Source organism: Lontra canadensis, unplaced genomic scaffold, assembly GCF_010015895.1.
Source record: "Lontra canadensis isolate GAN:19392208 unplaced genomic scaffold, GSC_riverotter_1.0 scaffold41, whole genome shotgun sequence".
NCBI lineage: Eukaryota > Metazoa > Chordata > Mammalia > Carnivora > Mustelidae > Lontra > Lontra canadensis.
Window position 1 is genome coordinate 7,838,231 of NW_022631035.1, and position 22,326 is coordinate 7,860,556.

Sequence of the window (22,326 nt, forward strand, 5' to 3'; positions counted from 1 at the left end):
TCCAATCCACTGAGGTCGGGAGCCCTAGCTGCCTCCCACTTGCAACCCTAGGGCGCGATGGCTGCTGTGTGCAGCTCTCCTTTGGCCCAGCCGTCTGACATCAGCCACAGTCCCTGCTGCTGCTGCTTGCCCTGGAGGCCCACCCCAGTTGCGTGATTCACTGTAAGGACCCACAGGACTCAGCATTCAGTCGTACTCACGGATCAGATGTATTATAGGGAAAAGATACAAAGTCAGATCAGCAAAGGAAGGACGTATGTGGGGCAGTCTGGAGGAAGCCAGGCACAAGCTTCCAAAAGTCCTTTCCTTTGCTAGCTCACCTCATGTGCTTAATTCCTCCAGGGATGAATTTGTGACAACACATGCAAGTTCTTGTCTACCCAGGGCACTCATTAGAGACTCCGTGCCCAGAGATTTTATTGGGGGCTGGTCACATTGGCACCTTCTGACTGCTGCATACTGAAAGTCCAGACTCCCAGAAGCGAAGCAGGTGTTCAGCATAAACAGTATGATTTGCACAAACAGTTTGGGCACAGAGAGACACCCTCATCAGGTTCCCAGAAGCCAGCAAAGAGCCAACCTCTGCAAACAGAGGTTTCTAAGGAGGGCAGTCTCAGGCCTGCTGTGTTAACTCTTTGTGTGCACACGGCTACCCTCCTCATGGTGGTGGAAGCAGCAGCCGGCACGTACTGAGCACTTACTATTCCCTTCCAGGCACCAATTGCAGCTCTTTCAACATCCTGATTTCATCTCCCTCCCAGATGCCACATCGGAGTACTGTGACCATCCGGGCCACAGACTTTATTTGCACTGGGAACCCTTTCCCCCTTGAAGAAAAGATTATCGGGAATTTCCCTCTGGGATTTTTGACTTTAGCAAGTGGCAGGGACCGGGGTGGGGGGGCTCGCAGGACCATCCACCCAGACACCAAATCTGAGTGTCTAGATTTCCATCACATCCACGCCAACTCAGTATTTCTGATTTGCTTTCAACATGTTTGCTTCTGGAGTTACTATCGGCGTTGGGCAAATAAGACAGGTGTTTTTTTTCCCTTACGAAGGTATTACAGTTTTATTTAAAAAGACATTTGAAGAATAAAATGTGAGTTGATTTAAAGTAAGTAATCGGGGTACGTACTGTGAAGGTCGATGGGGAGTGATCAGGCCTGGGAGGCCCACCTTGAAGACGTTGGCTGGACGGGATTGCAGGAGACAGGGGACATCTGGCTGGGGGAGTGGCTCACCAGAATGCTGTCAGTTTGTTGGGCTTCCTAGGGATGAGCCCAGCCTGTTGGCATTGAAGTCCTTCCCAGAGTGACTTGTCATGTGGAAGCCGTAAAGGCAGAAGGGGAGGCTGGGTGATCGAGCGTGTTTGTGGCAGCTATCAGAGGGCACACAGTAGCTGTTGACGACTGACTCATTTTGTGTGTATGTGGAGAGGGAGGGGCTGTGTGTGTATGTGTGTGTGTATAATAAGACTATTGTTCTCTCAATAGATAAACATACATGCGCGCGCACACACACACGTACTTTTCTTTCCCCCTGAACCATCTGACATTTCAGGGCCCCTCACCTCTGTATTTCAGCTGCATCTTTTAAGAATAAGAACATTCTGTTAAACAAAAAAATAGAGGGAAAGACATGAACAGTGTTCACAAAAGAGGTATAAAAATGGCCATCCAGCATGTAGGAAAAATGTTGAAACTCACTTCTAATTAGAAAAATGCTCATTAAAATAGCACCAAGAAAAAAAAAATCACACCAAGATATGATTTCTTACCTATCAGGTGGGCATAATTTTAAAATATGACACCATAGTCTGTGGTGAGGCTGTGGAAAAACCAGCACGCTCATATACTGCTGGTGGGAATGCAAATTGATGAAGCCCTTCTGGAGAGAAACTTGTCGACATGTGGCAAAACTACATTTGCCTTTCCCTTTTGATCTGGGCAGCCCTTAGCAATCTACTATGCAGATACACTTCTACCACTGTGAAATCAAGGATATGCACAAGGTTCTTTATTCATTGCAACATTGTTTGTAATTGCAAGGGATTGGAAGTAACCTAAATAGGGTTGAATAAATGGGTACGGCCACACAGTGGAGTAGTATACAGCTGCAACAAAGAATGGGGGGGGAGAGCTCTGTGAGTTGATTTGCCGGGATTACCAGAACATACTGTTAAGTGAAAAAAGCAACAGGAGAAAGAGCATCTGTAGTATGCTAACATTTGTGTAAAAAAGGGGGGGGGGTAATAAAATAGAGATGTATCTACTCATTTGTACAAAGATAAACCAGAAACTAAGAAAACTGATTACTCAGTAGTGGGAAGAGAGGGGGAGGGACGGGGATCCTTCCTTCTTTTTCACATTGATGTAAAATGTCATTCACCTGGTTTTGATCGTTGTGCCTGTGGTTATGTCTGTTGTTAACATTAGGGAATCTGAATCATGGGGATGCAGGAAAGCTGTACTTTTCCTGTAAGTATCAAATTATTTCAGAATAAAAAGTAAAAAAAAATTACAGAGTACCTGGCACATAGTAAGGACTCTTTAAATATTTGATGAATGATTAAATGTATATATTAAGTTATTTGAGAAGTCTCAGAGCAAAGCAACTTACTTAACTTTGAGGGAAAAAAGAAAGAGTGAAGATGTTCTCTCCCATAACCACAATATGGTTATCTCACCCAAGAAATTCAACACTGACCTAATGAAATTGTCTGGTACACTGTCCCTATCCAATTTTCATAATCACTCCCGAATGTGCTTTAGAGATGTGTCCGCTGATGTCTTATCTGTTGGTTTTGGCATTGTTTTTGGTTGTGACGGCTCCGTAATCTCCTTTAATGGAAAGCAGTTTTCCTGCCTCTCTGTCTTGGATGACACTGGTGCTCTTGAAGAGGCCAGTGGACTGGCTGTTTTTGATAGGACACAGCGGGGAAGGCATTCTTCTCTGTAATCCTCTATTTGCATGGGATGATCCTTAAGTCTCGGCTCTAACTGGGTGGGATCTCACTCGGCCTGTGTCCCTGAGTGCCTCCTGGGGTGGGGACCAAGCAGGTCTTGGTATGATCTGTTGTGCTTTCTTGGCTGTGTGATGGACACTGTTGGTCCTTTCTCCTCCTTTTGTGCCCCATCAGAGCCTGTGGTTATGCCCTCCCTTCTCTCCAGACTTGGAGGGCTTAGTTACCCTTCAGAGGGAGTGCAGAGGAAGGCTAGGGATTCCAGGGACCTCAGGAAATGGCCCCTGGGGAGTGGGGGGGGGGGCGGCATCCGTTCCAGCCTGCTGAGATCTACATATAATAGCCAAGGAATTCTTTATAGTTACTGACCAAGAAAAGGATCCCGGAGATGTGTTAGAACCCAGCCATTCATTTGAAAATACTGGGAACCTCTTTTGATTTTACACATAATTAAGGAACATGAATATTTTAAACCAACAGGCTCTTTTACAATGTTTATGTTAAGCCTCCCCATCCCTAACCCCTACCATTGAAAATGGGTACCAGACGGCTTCCTGGTGTGAAACACTGCCCATAATCACGGGTTAGCCCTCATAAACCAAGATTCCAGGAAGATCCAGCCTCACTCTGCAAGCTTTCTGCAGGAGTGTGGGGGGGGCAGCACAGGGAGGTGAGCCTCATGAGCTCTCAAATCAGCAGATGTGAGTTGGGATTTCAGCTCCTTGGGGGCTCATGAACTTGGGAGAGACACTTTACCCTCTCTCTGAGCCTCGGTTTCTACATCTTTGAAATGGGTTATTGGCATTCCTTGTGTAGGGTAATCGCCAGAGTAAAATTAGAGGACTCCTCAGGAGCACTTCTCTCTGGATCTGGTGCAACGCAGGGGCTTTTTACGTAAGCTGTCTGGTGCCCTCGCTTCAGTCGCTGGTGGCCAGGCACCTCTGTGAGCAGCACCAGCCAATTCCAGAAGCAGCGGCTCTGATGACGGTGGCTGCTGCGCCCACCATCTTGGTCTCGTCCGTGGCGTGCACCTGGCAGCAGGCACGACACTCCCCGCCGATGGTTGTCTGCTGCCCACCTCGTTGACACTGGCCTCCCGGGACATGCATCTTGCACTCACCCTTATCCACACTGAGAAGCTGAGAAGACCTAGCGGTTTCCCAGCAGCAAAGCTCAGCGGCCCCAGCTAGCCACGACAGGGAAGGCAAAGATCTCCTTGTTGTTGGCTCTCTTGCCCGCGCCCCACCTGGTTTTCTTCCCATCAGCGTGCGCTCAGAGGCAGCGGGCTGTGGGCTGTGGGCTGTGGGCTCTCGGCTCTTGGTCAAGCTTGAGAGCGGAAGGCGCTGGTCTCACGGACATAGGATGCTGAGCGTTGGGGAAGTGGCCCGGTTTGAAGCTAAGGGTCCAGGGCTGGGCCTCAGGACCGTAACTCCCTGAGTCCTGCTCCTGCTCTCCACCTGCACCCTGAGGAGACCTTTAAAGATCGACAGTGAGGGCAGACCAGACCCCCTAACTCCCAGGTCTTCACCAACCCTCACCTCCTTGCAAGCATCCCTGACTGTTTGCACCAGGCTGACTCAGTGCACACGCTTTGAATTGAAGCCCAAGCCTTCCCGTGCTCCAGGCTGTCTTGGACACCAAGCCCCTGACATCACTGGCGGTGGACTTAGAAGTGGGTAGAAGCCCACGTTCCTCTACCCGTGTCTCCCCCGCCCCCTGCACTGTTTATCTTTGCCGGGGAGGAGAGAGAGCAGGAGGTTCAGAGCCCCTGAACCCCATTTCATTTGCAAAGGACTGTCATTCCTCTTTGTTCCGGGGGCCCGGGCCGGTCGTCCCGCCGCACACACACTGACAGGCGGCTTCCTCTGCCCAGCTGCGGTCAGAACTGCCTGCAGATCGCCCTTGATTCCTCACCAGAGCTCAAAGCTCCCTGTTCAGTTTGTTTAGCCGCTCCCCCTGCGGGAGGAGGAGGCGCAGGTGGCATTTGGCTTTGAACTCGGTCCACATGCCCCAAGGATAAGTGAAGGTATCGTTTGGTCTTAACAAGGGGGTGGGGGCTGGAGAAGTCCCCTGCTCTGAGTTTTGCATTGGCCGGGAGCCAGGCAGAGGGAGCAGCGCGGCAGGCTGCAGTCGAAGGCTGGTGGCAGCCGCTGCTCTCCAGCCGCAGAGCACCCAGCCTCGATTCTGCCCAGGAGATTGTTCTGCGGGTGGAAAAGAAAGGAGCCTTTCAGCCCCTCTCCTTTGGCCCGCACCGCGGCTTGCTGAGCGGCCGTTTCCGAGTTTCCTCTCGGAGTGATTGCTTTATGCCGTCCAGATGTGCACAAAGCGATGGTTCTGTGTTTCGGCTTCCCAGATGTGCACGGCCAGGGAAAGGAACTTCGGCGAACGCCGAAGCCTGTCTCTGTGGCCCTGGGAATCTGGAGAGCCCACAGAGCCGCCCTTGTGTAGAAATTACAGAGCTTAGGATCTGGAAAAGAGCTTAGGGGTCACCTGACTTCAGCCTCCTTATTTTAGAGCAGAAGACACCGTGGTCCAGGGAGCTGTGACCTGCCCACTGCTGGGTGATGACCTGGGGCTGGGACTGGAGGAGACTCGGCCTTGCAGGAGCTCCTGGGCCCGCACCTGTGTGCATCCCCGTTTCGTGGCTCTGTGCACCCGGCACTCTTGGAGGTGCTCAGGACAGAGCGGTGAACAGAGATTCTGAGCTTGTTCTGATGCCGGGTAGGACATGGGGGAAGAGAGCGGACCATACGCAAGAAAAATGAGTACGTTGTACAGTAGGTTAGATGGTAGGAGTCACTCTTAAAAAAGGGAGGGGGCGCCTGGGTGGCTCAGTGGGTTGAGCCTCTGCCTTTGGCTCAGGTCATGATCTCAGGGTCCTGGGATTGAGCCCCACATCGGGCTCTCTGCTCCGCGGGGAACCTGCCCCCACCACCGCCTGCCTCTCTGCCTACTTGTGATCTCTGTCTGTCAGATAAATAAATAAAATCTTTAAAAAAAACAAAAAAAGAAGAGGAGACAAAAAAAATCCACTAGGCTTAAAGGGAGTGGGAGTGCTAGGCGGTTTGTAATTTTAGATATGGGGACGAGGGCAGATCTCGGTGGGAAGGCGACTCTCTTACAACACATGCAAATAACAAAATAGCTCAGAGTTTGGTAGCTCAAACCAGTAAGCATTATCTCACGTTCTTTGTGGGTTTGGAACTGGAGAGTGGCTTTGCTCAGGGGTCCCTGCTCTGTGTCCCTCTTGAGGTTGCAGTCAAGGGTCAGCCAGAGCTTCACTTACCTGAAGGCCGGAAGGGGCTGGAGGACCAGCTTCCAAGACGGCGGAGCACATGGCTGCTGGCGGGAGACCTTCTGTCACGTGGGTGCCTCTGTGTGGCTGCTTAAGGGTCCTACGACACGGCAGCCGGCTTCCCCCAGAGCTAGTGGTCAAGAAACATAGATGAAAGCCACGATGTCTTTTAGGACCCAGTCTTGGAAGAGTCAGATGGCCTAGTCTTAAAAGCGGTGAAGAAGTGAGCTACAGATATCCAAGGAGGAATATTCCAGTAGAAACACCCAAAGCAGGAGCAACCAAGCATGCAGAGAGAAAAGGGCAGAGAGAGAGAGAGAGGCTGGACAGCTGGAGTGGAGGGAGACAGGGAAGAGGAATAGAGGAGGTCAGCGAGACGACAGAAGGCGGGGACACGTAGGTGGCCAGCCGGGGGAAGGACCTGGGCTCTGCCTCTGGGTGAGAGGGGTAGCCACAGCAGTTTGAAGCCAAGGTGTGGAGAGAACAGATGGGAGGGGCAGTGGGAGAAGCAGGGAGACCAGCCAGGGCACTGCCACTATAAACCAGGCTGGAGATGGTGGCGGTCTTCACCCGGGCGTAGCCGTGGATGGGGTAGGAAGTGCCTAGATCTGTACAGGCTTAGCGGATAGATCCCCAGATTCCCTGTCAGGGCGTGTGTAAGGTGTGTGAGAGAGTGGCCACGAATGACTTCAGGGTTTGTGCTCTTCCTTCCCCGAAGCCATCACTGGCCACTTTTCTCCCCAGCTTCTGTGGTTTTATACAGAGATGGCCTATGGGGAAGGCTTGGAACCTGGCTTTGGGTTGCCTTATCGCGGTGACCCGTGCTGTGTTCCTCAGAGTGTCACTTGCCGTCTGTGGGACCTTGGTTACTCTGTCTACAAAATAGAAAATAAACTTACAGCCCCCGAGTGAAAGAAAGAATAAGTGTTTTTAAAACGTACTTGGGGCGCCTGCGTGGCTCAGTGGGTTAAAGCCTCTGCCTTCGGCTCGGGTCATGATCTCAGGGTCCTGGGATGGAGCCCCGCATCGGGCTCTCTGCTCAGCTGGGAGCCTGCTTCCTCCTCTCTCTCTGCCTGCTTCTCTGCCTACTTGTGATCTCTGTCTGTCAAATAAATAAATAAAATCTTAAAAAAAAAAAAAAAGGCAATGGGAAGCGGTACTCGTCGCCCGGCTATGAGCCCCACCCCTCCCACCCCCTGCCACCACCACCCAGGACCTGAAATCCTACCAGGAGAGCATCTGCGTTCTTGGCTAGAATGCATTGTCTTTAAAAATCAATTAGGGTTTTGTTGTTTTTTTGTTTTTTTGGTTTTTGTTTTTTAAGATTTACTTATTTATTAGAGATAGAGCTGGGCAAGGGGCAGAGAGAGAACCCACAAACAGACTCGTCACTGAGCGGGGAGCCCAATGCGGGGCTCGATCCCAGGACCCTGAGATCCTGATCTGAGCCGAAACCAAAAGTCGGATGCTCAACTGACTGAGCCATCCAGGTGCCCCTAAAAATCAACAACTTTCAAGGAGAACTCACCAATAAAGTGTTGCTATAGGACCCACGCCTCCTATCAATGAGCAGGTAAGAAGGCGTAGCTCACCGTTTGCGCAGCTAGAAGCACATCGCGTTCGTGATTCGTCTCTAGGCCTTTTCGCTCTCGGTTTCGCTTCTGAGCTGCGGCCTGCTGTGGCACAGAGCTGCGGTTCGCCGGTTCTCGTTGGTGTACGCGATGCACGCGGTGAGCAGATCACTGCTTCTTTATTCCTTCGGTCCTTGATGGGCATTTGCATAACTTTTGGTTTGGAGCTATTGACAGAGCTGCTGCGAACCCGCTGGAGCCTTTTTATGAACACGTAAACACGCTGCTCTTGGGCACCTGCCCCCAGGTGCTTTCAAATCACGTGGAGGCAGCCTCTCACCTGGCCCGTAGCTAGGACTGATTCATGTGCTGGGAGACTTCCAGGTGAAGAGCCCCAGGGCGTCCCTCGGGGAGTGAGAGGTCCCGTGGATACCCAGGAGGCTTCTCTGCTCTTGTGTGTGCAGTGGTGGCCTGAGTCACCCTCCTACGCCACCCTGCCTTGTGGCTTGACTTCCCGGGGCTCTTCCCCGCCCTCTTGGAGAAGGGCCGCCCGACTTTAAGGGAAAGGATGGGTCATCTCGGCTTTCCAGCCTGTGGCAATAAGCCTCCCAAAACCGAGAGAAGGGGGCGGGGGAAGGTCCCTTCCATGCTAACCCAGCTCCACGGAGCAGGCAGGGTACCGGGGGCCCCGAGGGGAGCATCCAGCCCCTTCCCACCTGCGAGCTCGTCAGGCACCTCCAGAGGCAGCCTGAGTGGGAAGCCGGTGATGTCACCGGAGCCTGAACACTCAGGCCTTTCAGGGCAGGACGATAACAATCTAAACAGTATGTAAGGGCCCGCCGCACAAGAACACACACGCTCACGGCCCAGGGGAGGATCTGAGAGCCCGGGTGAAGCGGGGTTTGTCAGGAATATGCCGTTCTCCTTCCGTGATGGGCAGGCCAGAGAGTGTAGCCCGGAGAGCAGGCTGCGGGTGGCAGGGGTGCTCTCCTGCCCGCCCTCAGGGAGATCGGTGACTCTCCCTGCTGGAGCCTCCCTGGGGATGCCTCGCCTCCAAGCGCAGAACTAAACCCACTGCTGAGCACTAACCCGCGGTTGGGGTTCCAGCAGGAACGTCCCATTGCACACACCTGGGGAGGTGCCGTTCACAGAGCGCACGGAGTGCGCAGCTTGTCCGGGATCGTGCAGCTCTGAGCTGCCAGAGCTGCTGCCTTGGGAATGAGGGAGCAGAGTCCCCGACGTTCCCCAGTGTCAATTTGACCCTGAATCCCAGGAGTCTGTCCAGCCACTGCTGAGTCCCCAAGAAGACTCAGTTCTACCGAGCCTGGAAATTCTCAAGTGAGACCAATGAGATCAGATGTTGTGCCCGCTGGTCCAGATCCCTGTTTCCAGTGTTCGGGTACTTGGCGAGGAAGCCAGCTCACCTGAGCTGTTGATTACTCCCGGGCAGGGGTGCGCAAGCAGGGCCGATTTGGCACTAACTTCCCCTCCTCCCCATGAAGAAGTTCTAGTGTCTGAGACGTTTTCGGTTATCAGGACTGGGAGGATGCTCCTGGCATCTGGTGGGTAGAGACCCATCCCACAGTGCCCGGGAGAGCCCCTACAGCAAAGAATGGTCTGACCTAAAACGTCCGCAGTGGCAAGGCTGAGAACACCAGCTACAGAGATGTTCCAACCCCCTGAACTCTGGAGGTCTCTGGTTAACGCCTCCTCAGTCCTGTCCTTTCTCCTTGCCTCCAGAGAGTGGGCTCGGCCTGCAGAGCGCTGCTGAGTGGGCGTAAGGCAGCACCTGCCTCCCGTGCTGGGGACCAGAGCCTGGGTCACCCTTCACCCGCTCTCCTGCATGGTTTGATGGGTCTGTGTGAGGCCCAGAGGACCCCAAGTAGGTGACCATTGTCACTTTGTGGCTGGGTGACCTTGGGGACAGCTGCTTGTGCTCAGCTTCTCCATCTGTAAAATGGGGATATTGAGGTGGTCGAGAGGACTAAGGGTGTTGCGACATGTAAAACACCCACAGCCACGCCCAACACTCCCACCGCCTGTTTCAAGTGGCAGGGACGATGGTTTCCATTCCAGCTGGAGGACCTTAGGCACCTTCTGATGGGCATAGTGTCTGGAGGTGGCAGATGAGAGATGAGCGGACTTTGGCCGCAGGTCATTGCCGCGGGGACTGTGTGCTGTGCTGCTGCCCACAGGACACATGCCAAAAGCTCTCCCCAAGTTCAAGGCCTGAGACATTGAGAGATCTGAGTGGACACAGCCAGTAAGTGGATCTCAAGGGAACCCTCCAAGCGTCTCATTCAGCATGGGAGTCTGCCTCCAAAGGTGGGCTGGACACCCCTGGGGTACATCCCCACACTTGGCCTTGGGGAAAGCCCTCAGGTGGGGCCGGGGCCAGGGCACTGAGTACTCAGGTTTTCCCCCGAAAGCCAGCAGACGCGGTGGACTGTGATGTTTTCCCGTGCACAGGAACAGTTTTTACAAGACTGATGTCCAGGAGAGCTGGCCTGTGACTTCTGCACATGTCGTGTGTCTCTGTGTGTGTGTGTGTGCATGTGTGTGCACACGCATATGTGGGCATTGAAGTGGGGAAAGGGCAAGAAAGAAGGCCTGGATGGTGCCCGGCTTGCTCTGTTCTTTCTTCCCATAGGTCGTGCATCTCCCAGTCTCTCTTCTGTCCATTAAAGGGATCCCCATCCTTCTAAGTCCATCACATTCTGTCTGAGATCATCGCCCTCTCCTGGAATGTTCTCCATGGGGTACTTCATGCTTCCCGTACAGCCTGGAGCTCATTGGGCACCATCCTGTAGTTCTTTGTAGACGGGGCTTTGCCCTCGATTCCACTGTAAACTCCTTGAAGATGGTGGGGGGCCCTTCCTCTCATCTCTCTTCACATGTGACATAAGCTCTCGCTCGTAGCCAGGGCTCAGTGGCGGATTCGGAGTCACCCTTGAAAGGGGGCTCCCGTCTGGCCGTCAGTTCCTATAGCTGGCCTTGGTCCTGACCAGGAGGAGGTCACGGAATCAAGACGGCTGAGGAGCATGAGTTGGTGTGGGGTTGGGAAGGTCGCCGGGTGGTGTGGGAACAGCAGAGCCCGAGGGCTGCCTCATCGGGACCCTCGGGCAATTTTAATGGCAAGACCCCCTCAAGGAGCACCAGCTCTGGACTGGGAGCTGTGACTGGCGCTTGACTGTGAATGTCCACAGAAGAACCCCGAAAAGGAGGGGAGTTTGTGTCTGGGTCACGGACATAGTGAAGGCCAAGTTGCATATAGCTTACTCTGGGTCATGGTGGCATGCCTGGGGTCCCCCCCAGGTCGGTGTGGCGCACCCACTGGCTGTCACACCATCTCCAAAGACATGCACCTTCTCTGTGCCTTTGTTTCTCCCTTAGCCATGAAGGTGTTGACCAACGGGGCCTCCGACGGCCCCGTAACCCGAATGTTCTCTGACTTTTACTCTGGGGGCTGAGGAGGAGGAGGAGGGTGCGGACGAGAACCCAGGCCTGGTCGAGGGACAATAGGGTCAGGCCAGTAGCTGCTTCCAGGCCTGTAAGAAAAAGCAGAAACCACTGCCCACCAGGATGGGCTTTCTTCCTGTCTTTCATCTCTTGGGATCAGTGATATCTGAAGATAAGGGCAGGGAGTCCCCTCCTAACAGGAGCCCAGAGGCCAGCATCGCCCTTGCCAGGCCCCAGCCCCCCTCCACCCACCTGCCCTCCACTCTCCCTCTTTCCTCTCTGCCCCTGCTCTCCCTGTGGATGGCCTTTCCCGGACTTTCTCTCCCTTCCCTGTTCATCCTGGTCCCGCTCAGGTGACAGATCACTGTGGGGCTTGGCTCTACACCAAAGGGAAGGGGTGCCTGCAGGGGGAGAGCCTGTGGTTTCTTTCCTTTAATGAGCCCTTCATCCCCACCTCCCTCTCCCTGCCGCTCATTTGCCACAGTCTAGACTGGTGATGGTGTCTTTGTGCTCCCTCTGGGAAGAACAAAACACAGAACACAGCAGCCTCGCTGTCTTGGGAAGGCCAAGGTTTGGGTTTTCCCTCTTGCTTTTGAATCCTATGTGGCATCTTCGTAGCCTGTCCTGGAAAGGAAAGGAAACTTCTCATCTGGGCTTTCCCTCCCCAAAGCTGAACGCAGGAGGGGATGGCTCACGAAACCCCACTCCCTGGGGACGCAGCAGAGAGAGCCCGGTGGGTCACGTGGCGCCCAGGGAGAGCAGAGTAGGGCTGCAAGAGGGAGGGGGCATCTGGGGCTTCCTTTCCTGGCGGGCTGCCCTCTTGCACCTCCTTCACCGGGCCCCAGCCTGCTGATCTAGCCCCTCCTCCCCACCTCCCTGCTAAGTCAGCTCCAAGCTCGTGCTTCCACGGGACCAGCCCTGCCAACCCGAGCCCCTGCTTCCCTTCTGCTCCTTTGCCCTGGGCACCTAGGAGCCCCTCTCTTCTGTCCCTGCTGTTGCTAGTCCTGTCTCCGAAGCATCACCCCCCCTTTGCTGCTTCTGTTCTTTGTTCTCTGGGAGCCTCTCCGGGGCCCCCCAGGAGATTTCGTATCTAGGAAGGACCCAGTCTGCCGGCAGCTGGTGCCTTCACAAGGAGCCGCCAGTGTCCTTGGCTCCCATGTGGGGCCACCCCAGTGATGCTGGGTGTCAGGATGGCGGGGACGGGGCTCCCGGGTCGGAGGTGGGCGTGGCCACGAGCCCCGTCCTCACCCATTTTGGTGCTGTCTTAGGTCACCGGCTCTCAGTGCTGGCAGCGCATTCTCCAAGTCTACGATCTGGTACCTGACACCGGAGCGATCCCCTGGAGTCTCCAGGGTGGGCCCAGGCCCGGGTGTTTGCTAATGCATGGCTGGGGCCGAGGGCTCTGGGTTTTAATTCAGCCCTGAGCCGATGCAAGTGACGATGTGGGATGGGGGTTGTGGAGGGGACCGAGTCCTCCTGTTGGGTCGCCCCTGGCTGGTCGATGGCTCACCGACGCAGGGCATCCGACGGAGCCGGGGGACGTGGGGGCGAGCACGTGTGTGCACGCGACGAGCAGAACTGAGTTAAGAAGCAACTCACGGGAAGAGGGGACGGGCGGCGAATCCATGGCGCGGCCCCTGCTGGGGTCAGGGGGGTGGCGAAGGAGCCCAGGAGCGCCCAGGGGAGCTGTGGTGCTCGCCTGACAAGGTGGTGCCTGCTGAGGACGGCCTGGCAGGACTCAGAGGGCGTGTACCTGTTTGGGCTGGAAGCACCATGCCAGAGCCAGGGCAGGGCCGAGGTGCTGTGGCTTGCCAGGGATAGAAGAATGGGGTTTCTGTGCCGCTTATCAGGACGGTGGCTCCCGGACAGGATGTGGAGGAGGCTTCCACAGTCTGCCTGGCGGGTAGCTGCAGTCAGGGCTGCGTCCCCGTGAGGACTTTGGACGGGGAGCCCCACCTCTGACTTGCTGGTGACATGGGGCTGGCCGCTCCGGGGTCAGGCTGGGGAATGGCGTGCGCCTACCTGGGAACATGGCCGGGTAGACGGTGGCCGTGGGCAGCGAGCCCACCACCAAGTGCTGTTTCCACGGTCAGCAAAAGGGTACAATGACTGGCCGGACGCTTTGATCTTTCTCATGAAAGAAATCTTGGATGCAGGGATTTGCAAAAGGTCAAGAAAGCAGGTTGTATTCACTTATCCATGTGAGGGGCAGGGGATACTGGAAAAGTGTGGGTGGAAAAGGATCACTCCTTTGAGGGTCTGTTTGAGAAGGCAGGGCAGAGGTCAGTGAAATATTGGCAAATGGATCCTTAGGTTTCATTTCTTAAAAAGGAGTGTATTTCAAATGCCCCCAGCTCCTGAAATAGGAGCTCAGGGTCAGTGTGGGCCATGACACTGACGGCAGAAACCTCTAGAACAAACTATTTCTCCCCAGGGCTGGTGGGAGCTTATAGGGTCCTATAGCTCAAGCAGGGCTGGATGGTGTGATCCAAAGCTGGGTTTGGAGTCCTGGACCTGGGACCCAAGAAGTAAGAAGTGAGACTCTTGACCCTGATTCCAAGGCTGGTCCTTTTCACCCTCTGTAGACAGTGGGCAGAGTGTCCTTGAGCCTGAACACTTCCCAGAGCCCAGCCCCTCTATGTCCCACAGGAGCAGAGGAGAGAGGATCTCGGTGAGCACCACAGAGGCCCAAAGAAGTGTGGTGCCAGGGCCAGACCCTCAGAGTCGGCGGGATAGCCAAGCCCAGGAGATCGGTGTCTCTGTTCAGTACTCCCGCGTCCCGTTTCTGAGGTTGCTTCTTAATAAAATGCCGTGTCCCCATCCCCATGACGCAAGGGAATAAAACCACAATGTTCCGTGCACCTGACACCTGCTGGGGACTTTCCAGGCACGAGGTCACTGGGCCACATGGCCGTGCGCAGTCCTTCGTGGGAGAGGTTACCATTCCCGGGCAAGCCCGGCTGTGTTATTCATGAGGATCCGAGCTGTCCAACAGTAAATGATTTGCACAGAGTTATGCAGCTACCGTGACAGACCCCCAGGTCACCCTCATGCCCAGCCAGCACGTTCTCTGTCCACTGTGGTGCCAGAAAGATCAAACATCCCTGGGGACCAGGTCTGCGTCGGCCCCTTCTCTGGTGTCCTGCACCTCCACTCGTGCCCTAATCTCTCTCCTTCCTGCACCTGCCGCAGGTCTCACCTGGATCTCTCACACCCAAGGAACGGCCCTGGGTCTAGGCTGGGGGTCCTGTGTGTGTGTGTGTGTGTGTGTGTGTGTGTGCTGGCGCTGCCTTCATGTGCCTTCTTGCTCTTTCAGGAATTTAGCCATTGGAATCGGGATCCAGAACTTCCCAGAGGGCCTGGCTGTCAGCCTCCCCTTGCGAGGGGCTGGCTTCTCCCTCTGGAGAGCCTTCTGGTAAGTGCTCCACAGTGTCCACTGTTGGGGGCGGGGGTCGTGTCTGATGTAAAGCTCAGAGCAGCCCTTAGCACAGGCTTCCTTCTCTGACAGCCACCATTTCTATCTCGGAAGTGGCCCGGGAGCATCTGCTAAAAGGGCGACCGTCTCTTTGAATCGTGCACCCCCAGGGGTAGAAGGAAGCTCAGGAAACTCATCTCTTGACCTTCGACCTTTACATAAACCAGTCCCAGTGGTCATGTTTCCTATTTCAGAATGCCTCCAGCCACGCCCTCCCAGTGTTGGGTTTCCCCCCCATCAGGTAGGGTCTACTCTCAATGTCACATGCCCTTACATAGGCCCATCTGACTGCAGCCAGTCCCCAAGAGTCATGACACTGGCCCTGGTCAGAGTCCCTGTCAACGTGAAGATCAGGACTGTGTTAGTAGGGTCTGGGAGATGCACTCAGAAAGCTTCATGTTTTCATAGTCCCCGTGGCCTTTCTCGTCTTTTCCTTAATGTTATTTTTTCAGTGACATGTAAGGTGAGTCCTCAGTTTTCAGAGGGGAGAACCGTGGCCCAGAGTGTCAGATGACCAGTTCTCGGTGGTGACTCTGAGACCAGAAGTCTAATTTGGCCCTCAACTCAGGACTCTGAGCCCCAGAATACCTCTTTGTTGAAATAATCACTGCTCTAGAATGTTCAGTGAGGGCATTTTAAAAGACTGCTAATAACAACAATTTAGAAATGCCTTCCATTTTATGGGACCTTATGACTTACAAGTTCTTACACATACTTAAATTATTTTATTTTACTCTTTTGTTTCTTTCTCCATTGTTGGCGTCTACAGAACAGAGGACAGGGTGAGGGCAGGGCAAGTGGCCTTAAAGATTTGGTTCGAATGTGAGTTCCAGGAGCCCCAAAGCTGTGACTGTCATTTCATATGGGGAGCACCATGGGACAGGAGGCGAGGGAATGGGCGGGCCTCATGGTCAGCGTCTGGACCCCCGAGACTAAACTTCATTTCTTCTTCGTCCAGTCTGGGCTTGATATCAAACTCACTTTTTTCCCCGAAGTGACAAAGCCAAGGCCAGGAATTATACACGCACCACAGAGCTGGAAGGTCTGCTGGCCCATCCACACAGCCTAAATCAGGAAGTGGTATTCCCCTTAGAGGGTCCTGCAGTGTAGACAGTGTCTCCCCCATGCCAACTGTCTGCTCCTGCTCAGGGAGAAGCGGTGGGGAGGGAGCTTCACAGTCCTGTCCTGTCGCTGGGGAGGCCCACTGAGCAGGAAAATGCCCCTGGGCACTTCTGGGTTTCCCTAGCCCCATTTTACAGTCGGAGAGATTGAGGCTCACAGGCAGTATATCTCGCCAGATGCCCACACCAGGGATCGTGGGAAAGATGTCCCAGCTCTCTTGTCTGTTGGTAGTCAACCCAGCAGCTGGCTGGGCTCAGCTACCGGGACTGGGTACCGGCTTCTCTCCTGCTCTCCGAATCCTCAGGGCTCCCGCGGGCTGCTGCTTTCATGAGGGCTCCTGTGACTTCAAGCAACAGAGGCCCACTCTCACTTGCTCAAATAAAGGGATTCTTTTTTTTTCCCCCCCAAGAAGAAATCTCACCTTAATCTGAGATGGGGGTAGTGTAGAACCAACCCTCCATAGACACCTGGCCAGGTAGGTCCTCAGCAGAGGGGCAGGGGTGCATCTGCCTTGGAAGGGGTGCAGAGGTGGCTCGAACCCCCAAACCTAGCGGGCACAGCCATCCTTGGGAAACGTCCCCACCGCTCCTAACCAGTGTCCTGCCGGTCAAGAGACAATGCCGACATCGGCTGGCGAATGCGTAGAGAACACGTGATGCACCTGCGCAGCAGGCTATTACTCATAAGAGGAAGCGAGCGCCGATATGTGTTACAACACGGACGCACCTTGAGAACGTTCTGTGAGATGAAATATGCCAGCATTGCATGAGTCCCTTTATATGAAATACCCAGAATAAGCAAGTTGTAGAGACAAAAAAAAGCACATGAGTGGTTGCCGGTAGCTGGGGGAGGGAGGCGGGGAGTGGCTGCGAATGGGTATGGGGTTTCCTTTTGTGGTGATGAGAACGTTCTGGAACCAGGTAGTGGTGATGGTTGCACAACCCTGTGACTATGCTAAAACCACGAACTGTACACATGAAACGGGTGTGCCCTGTGGTATGTGAATTAGAGCTCCATAATGCTATTGTGGAAAACAGACAATGCGGAAAACTTAAAACCCTACAGGACATGCGGGAGGGGGCACCTGCCGTGTCGGAGGAGGTCGGGGAAGAAGGAGGGGGGCCAAACACCCAACACAGTCCTTTTGCACAGCCAGGCACAGATTCGACGTGGAATGACGTGGCTCATTCCTCTGTTTTCTGGGGCTGAGTCAGCAGTCTGAGTGCGCTGGCTGCCAGTCTGCTTGGCCCTGCCCGTGGCTGCACGTGTCTCTGGTCTCTCCTTAGGTACGGGCAGCTGAGCGGCATGGTGGAGCCGCTGGCTGGGGTCTTCGGTGCCTTTGCCGTGGTGCTGGCTGAGCCCCTTCTGCCCTACGCCCTGGCCTTTGCTGCTGGCGCCATGGTCTATGTGGTCATGGACGACATCATCCCCGAGGCTCAGATCAGGTTGGAGAGCGAACCGTCCCTCATCTGCCCCTGGACACTTTCCCAGTCCCAGGGCCTCAGCCTCCAGATCTTCCCTTTCTTCATCTTTGCTCCCACCCCTTCCTGCCCCCCCCCCCAAGATCATCCCCACCCCCTTCTCAGCTGTGCTGTCTGAAACGAAAGAGAGCGGAGCAAGGGGCAGGGCGTTGGAGAGACGGACCCATCACACTAGGCAGGAGCATTCACACTCCACTCACCCAGATGATCAGTTTTGTGTCTTGTCCCTTGCTCTCCCACCCCTCTCTTTCTGGATTTTTCTGGGGCTGGAATGAGGGGAGAGGTGAGCTCTGATAGCCAAAGCTATCCATCATAGTCTCATTGTGTTGCTGTGGGCCAGGTGTCAGGGGGTAGGGCCTCCCTTTCTTTGTTTCATTTGGTTTTTATAGCCAAATGATGTTGAGGCCAGTTTAAAAGGTCAGACTCAATAATATCGTCAAGAATTTAATTATTCAAGCATATATTCCAGAGCCACGAGAGGTATCTTTAGGCAAGTTACTGCTGTATGCCTCAGTTTCCCCACCAGTAACAAGGGAATCGTGGCAGGACCAATCTCATGTGATCACTCTTTGGGGTTACATGAGTTAGTTTGCCTGGCATGTAACAAGCCCCAAGAAATGTTACTTGTCAATATTAATGTTCTTATTAATCAGAGTGGTGTACTTCCTGTTGGAACTGGACCTCACAAAGGATGCTTTCAGCTTGGATGGTGTCCCGGAGTACATTAAGGTCTTCCTTCCCTTCCTTCCTAGTGGTAACGGGAAACTGGCCTCCTGGGCCTCCATCCTGGGATTCGTGGTGATGATGTCCCTCGACGTTGGCCTGGGCTAGGGCTGAGAGGCCTCGGACCCCAGGAAAAGCGGCGCCAGGATACCACAATGGTTGGCTTCAGTGAGACCATAAGCCTCTTTCTTTACATTAAAACACTCTTCCTTTCTCGCCTTTTCATCTCATTATCCTGATCGACTCTGATGATCATAAGATAATTTTTACTGTTCTTTGGAGGGAGATCTTGGTTTTATTTAGAATGTCAGGGTGTCATGGACCTCCAGATTTTTATTCGGTCACTGCATAGAACCTTTCTTCAGTGGGATTATCAAGGACACGCAGATCGGGGAAGTCTCTGCTGTCCCACCCTTGGTCTTCTTGCTGGGCTCAGTGGTAGCTTCTCAAGGTCACCACCTGCAGGAGCAAACAAGCCACCAGGAGAGAAGCCTCCTAAGCAGTTTTGCCTCATGACTCGGAGCAGAATGGCCAGGACATCTCTCCTCTGTTCCTCCTCCTCATTCACTAGTGATCATCTACTCATGAGACCGGAACTAGAACGTCATGGACAGAGCAACCCACGCTCCAAGATCCAGCTAGCCCAAGAGGAATATACCTTTCCTCTGCGTCCCCCAAGGGAGATGCTGTATGGGAGAGGACACAGACAAAGGGAAGGAAATAGGTTAGTCTTTCTTTCCTTTTTACATTTTTTTAAGGCAAAGATGTCTGACACTATTGATGTTAAGGGAATTAGGGAATTCAGACAACTATGAACTATGATCAGAGACCTCTGCTTTCTACAGATTCTGGAACAAAAGGGTTTGTCATGGTGTCCAAATCCTCTAGACATTTATTTTGGTAAGTTTATAGCCTTCAGTTTTCCCAGAGACTTGGGGACACCAGTGGATGGCTGGAACTGAGACCCTCAGGTAGTTATGGATAGAGCCACTTAAGCTAACCCAACTGAGAGAAAAACATTTGGAATCTGCAGTAGGTCCTTCCCTGTTGACCATGTGACTTGTCACCTGACCCTGAACTCTTAGGCTGTCACAGGCTTTGCTGGAGTTTGGCCAGATTGTTTAGGATGAAGAAGGAAGAAGGCGTCAGCAGAAAAAGAGAGATTTTTTTTTTACATTCCCCTTGTAGGGTAAACCTTAGCCAAGTCATCATCCTGAAGTGACTCTAAAGGATGACTTGAACTAGACTAGAAGCTAGTCTGCTCCTTCCTACACGTAGTTTCTCCAACGGGGTGATAAATTTGTCTGCTTCAAACAGAGCTAAGGCCTGCTGGCCGTCCTCGTTGGTCAGAGAAGCATGTGGGACCTCGAGTGGGCTCTGCAGCCAGCCAGGCAGCCCAAGACCCAGGCGTTCGGGTGTTGTGTCTCTCAGTGCCGGCCGTCTGAGTTTACATGTTGAACTGCTTCCAAGGGTGTATTCCCTGCTCTGTGAATGCTCTAAGACCTCAAAGGCCAACCTTATGCTGGGCGTGGGGATGTTCTTCTGCGGCACTGATGATCACAATGGAAGACACCTTCAGAGGTTCTGATTGGTTGAAATTAATGGGTTTGTTGGTTGGTGTAGGAGTATGTTTATGTCTTTGTGTGTAGTTCTACATAATGCAGACTTTCTGATGGACAAGACCTCATAACTGTGATTAATATCAATAAAGGGGATGTTGTTGTGAATGAGCTGTGTTCTGTCTCTAAGCTGCTTCTTGCCAGGGTTGATACTGTGAGAGCTAACCAAAGTTAGTCCCAACATCTCCCTACCTAATATCAGTAGAAACTAAGGCAAGAGCCCTGAAGAGATAGGCTAGTTAGATTCATGGTTGCCAACAACAAACCCAATTCCAGCTAACTTAGACGGGAATTTAATGGAAGGCCCTTGGGAGCTCGTAAGACCGGTAGGAGAAATTATTTCGAAAATGGGCTGGATCCAAGAAAGCTAGAGATCTGAGACCATGACCCAGTTACATCTCAGAAACAGCCTGGTTTGCGTGCCACAGCCCTCGATGCTGGTCCCTGGACACTGAAAACCACTCCTCAAAACTGCTTCTCCTGGCTTCTACCACCGCCACCATGGGGATGAACTCTAAACTCACCCTGATTCTTTGTGTCCTGGCTCCACATTCTCTGCCTCTCCCAAACGGTAATGGGATTCTAGGAGTATGTTAGATGGCCCATACATAATGGGCATCCTGGGTCACACGTGACAGTACTTCAGGATAATCACCTGGAGTCCCATGCTTCTCATGCTAGCACAGTAACCCCAGGATCTCTCTAAAAATTATATGTGAGTAAAACCAGACTCATTTAGACTTCCGTTCTTCCCTCCCGTGTTGACAAATCTATCCCTATACATATTTCCTCCCCGTCTGTCAGTAAAATTAGAAAAATCCTGAAATTGTGTTGGTTTCCAATACTCATTGTCCCCGGTTTGAGTTTGCCATCGCCCTTCCTTTGGAGGCATGCTGGGCTCCAACTCTGGTCATTTCTGGAGCCAGTACGGGGTAGTGTATGAGGAGAACTGGCTTTCTCTTGCAGGGTGACTCCTTCGGGCAGAGCATTTACGGTGTCTTCAAGAATGTTTCAGAAGACTGGTGGAAGGGCAGTGTGTTTCAGCTGACAAAGGAGGCTCTTTGAGAATTTAGAATTCAGAAAATTCTAAGGTTTTCAAATCCTCCCGTATAGCTCTGATTTGCTTTTCCGGACCCCACTGCTTCCTGACCAGTGCCTTCTGTGGAAAGGCTGTCACTTTACCAGCCCAGACATTCAGCCGGTCGCTGGGATCCAATTTTGCAGGTGACTTTCTACTTCTCTCAGCCTCACAGACACGAGACGTAAGAGGATATTTAAGAACAGTCGTAAGAGATCTCTAGGTTTCCGTCTTTTCCTTGAGCTACTATTTCAGGACTGGAGCATACAAGTGTGTTTTCTCTAAGCCGCTGGCGCTGCCTCTCAGTCCTCCTCTCCTGACTGTTGGATGGAGGAAACCTGTTCCCCCAAGGCTTTGTCTCTGATGGGCCCTTCATTCCAGGTGACCGTAGCTGAGAGGGAGGGGTAGGTATTAGCCTCTGGATCTTCGCTGGGGACCTGTCAGTGACATTCCCAGCCTGCTGCTCTGAGGGAAGGACCAAAAGGCCATTAGGTGAAGACTGGGGGCGGGACAGGCAGGTTGCACCCTCCTCCCCGTCTTTAAAGCTCGACTTCCATATTATTATTGCCCCATTTTGCTGACAAGGAAGGTGAGGTCCCAGAAGCCTTACTCTCACCAAGGTGGTGATAGGCAGCGGCAGGTTTGGTTCTGCTTTGTGCTGAGGAGGTAGAAAGTGACCTCCCAGACCCTTCTCCCTAAAGCTTTCCGGGTGCAACGTTTACACTCCAACATCCTCTAATAAATGGTTGAATCTGTGAAAGTTGGAAGCACCTGGGAGCCCAGGGGGTCCTTCTTCCCTTCCCCCCACCACCTTCCTTCTAAGCTGAGATATGACTTACATAGAACAAAGGCACAGACCTTAAGTGTATACAGTTCCTCCAATGTTTACCTACGCGCCCCTGGGCTGAGCCTCGCGACAGGGTCTCGGGAAGCCACAGGCATGGGTTCTCCAGCTCTCAGGTCCTCTCCCCCCCTTGGCTATGTGCCCTGGTCAGCCGCCCGGCCCGCAGGTGCTACCCGCCTGCCCCGCCACGTGAGGCTGGGCTGCCTGCGCGGGCGCACGTTCCGGGGCGCGGCGGGTGCCAGGTCACCGCGAGCCTGCTGGGCGGATCTCCCCGGGGGCGCCTGGCGCGGCGCGGGGAGCGGGTCCCAGGGCTGGCTCCGCCGGCTGCAGACTGCGGCCTACCTGCGTGGGGCGGGGCCGCGATCTCGGGGCGGGGGCGGGGCTCTCAGGACGCGCTGGGACCCGCCCCTCTCGGCCGCCCACCTGCAATGAACTTACCCTGCTGTGGCTAGGCCATTCGGGCTCCACCGAAGGGACCCCTGGCTTCCCGGGACTCCTTGCTGTCTGCAGGCTCGTCCCTTGCAGGGGTGGACCCGGATTTGGGGGATCCGAAGTTTATACAATGTAAGGAGCGCTCTTTGGGGAAAATAAAGGACACACACACGCCATCAGGCACAGGGCTTTGGAGGGGGCACCTGATCCCAGCGTCCCAGTGGTTCGGGCCTCACTGGCTTTAAGGTAAGTTTCCTTCTGTG

The 22,326-nt window shown here is 53.7% G+C and overlaps 1 protein-coding gene across 6 annotated transcripts in view; it reads left to right on the top strand.

Annotated features, from left to right (window-relative positions):
• The window catches only part of SLC39A11 (solute carrier family 39 member 11), a 316,395-nt gene extending 296,575 nt beyond the window's left edge, over window positions 1–19,820 (top strand). For 5 of the 6 annotated variants that reach the window (XM_032870729.1, XM_032870732.1, XM_032870734.1 and 2 more), the window contains 3 exons: window positions 14,606–14,704; window positions 17,173–17,331; window positions 18,120–19,820. In XM_032870729.1, coding sequence (XP_032726620.1) covers window positions 14,606–14,704; window positions 17,173–17,331; window positions 18,120–18,198 — 337 coding nt within the window. In that variant the 3' untranslated portion in view covers window positions 18,199–19,820. The remainder of the gene's footprint in view (window positions 1–14,605; window positions 14,705–17,172; window positions 17,332–18,119) is intronic. The other variant, XM_032870733.1, reaches the window with a different exon arrangement.
• Window positions 19,821–22,326: the final 2,506 nt, after the last annotated feature.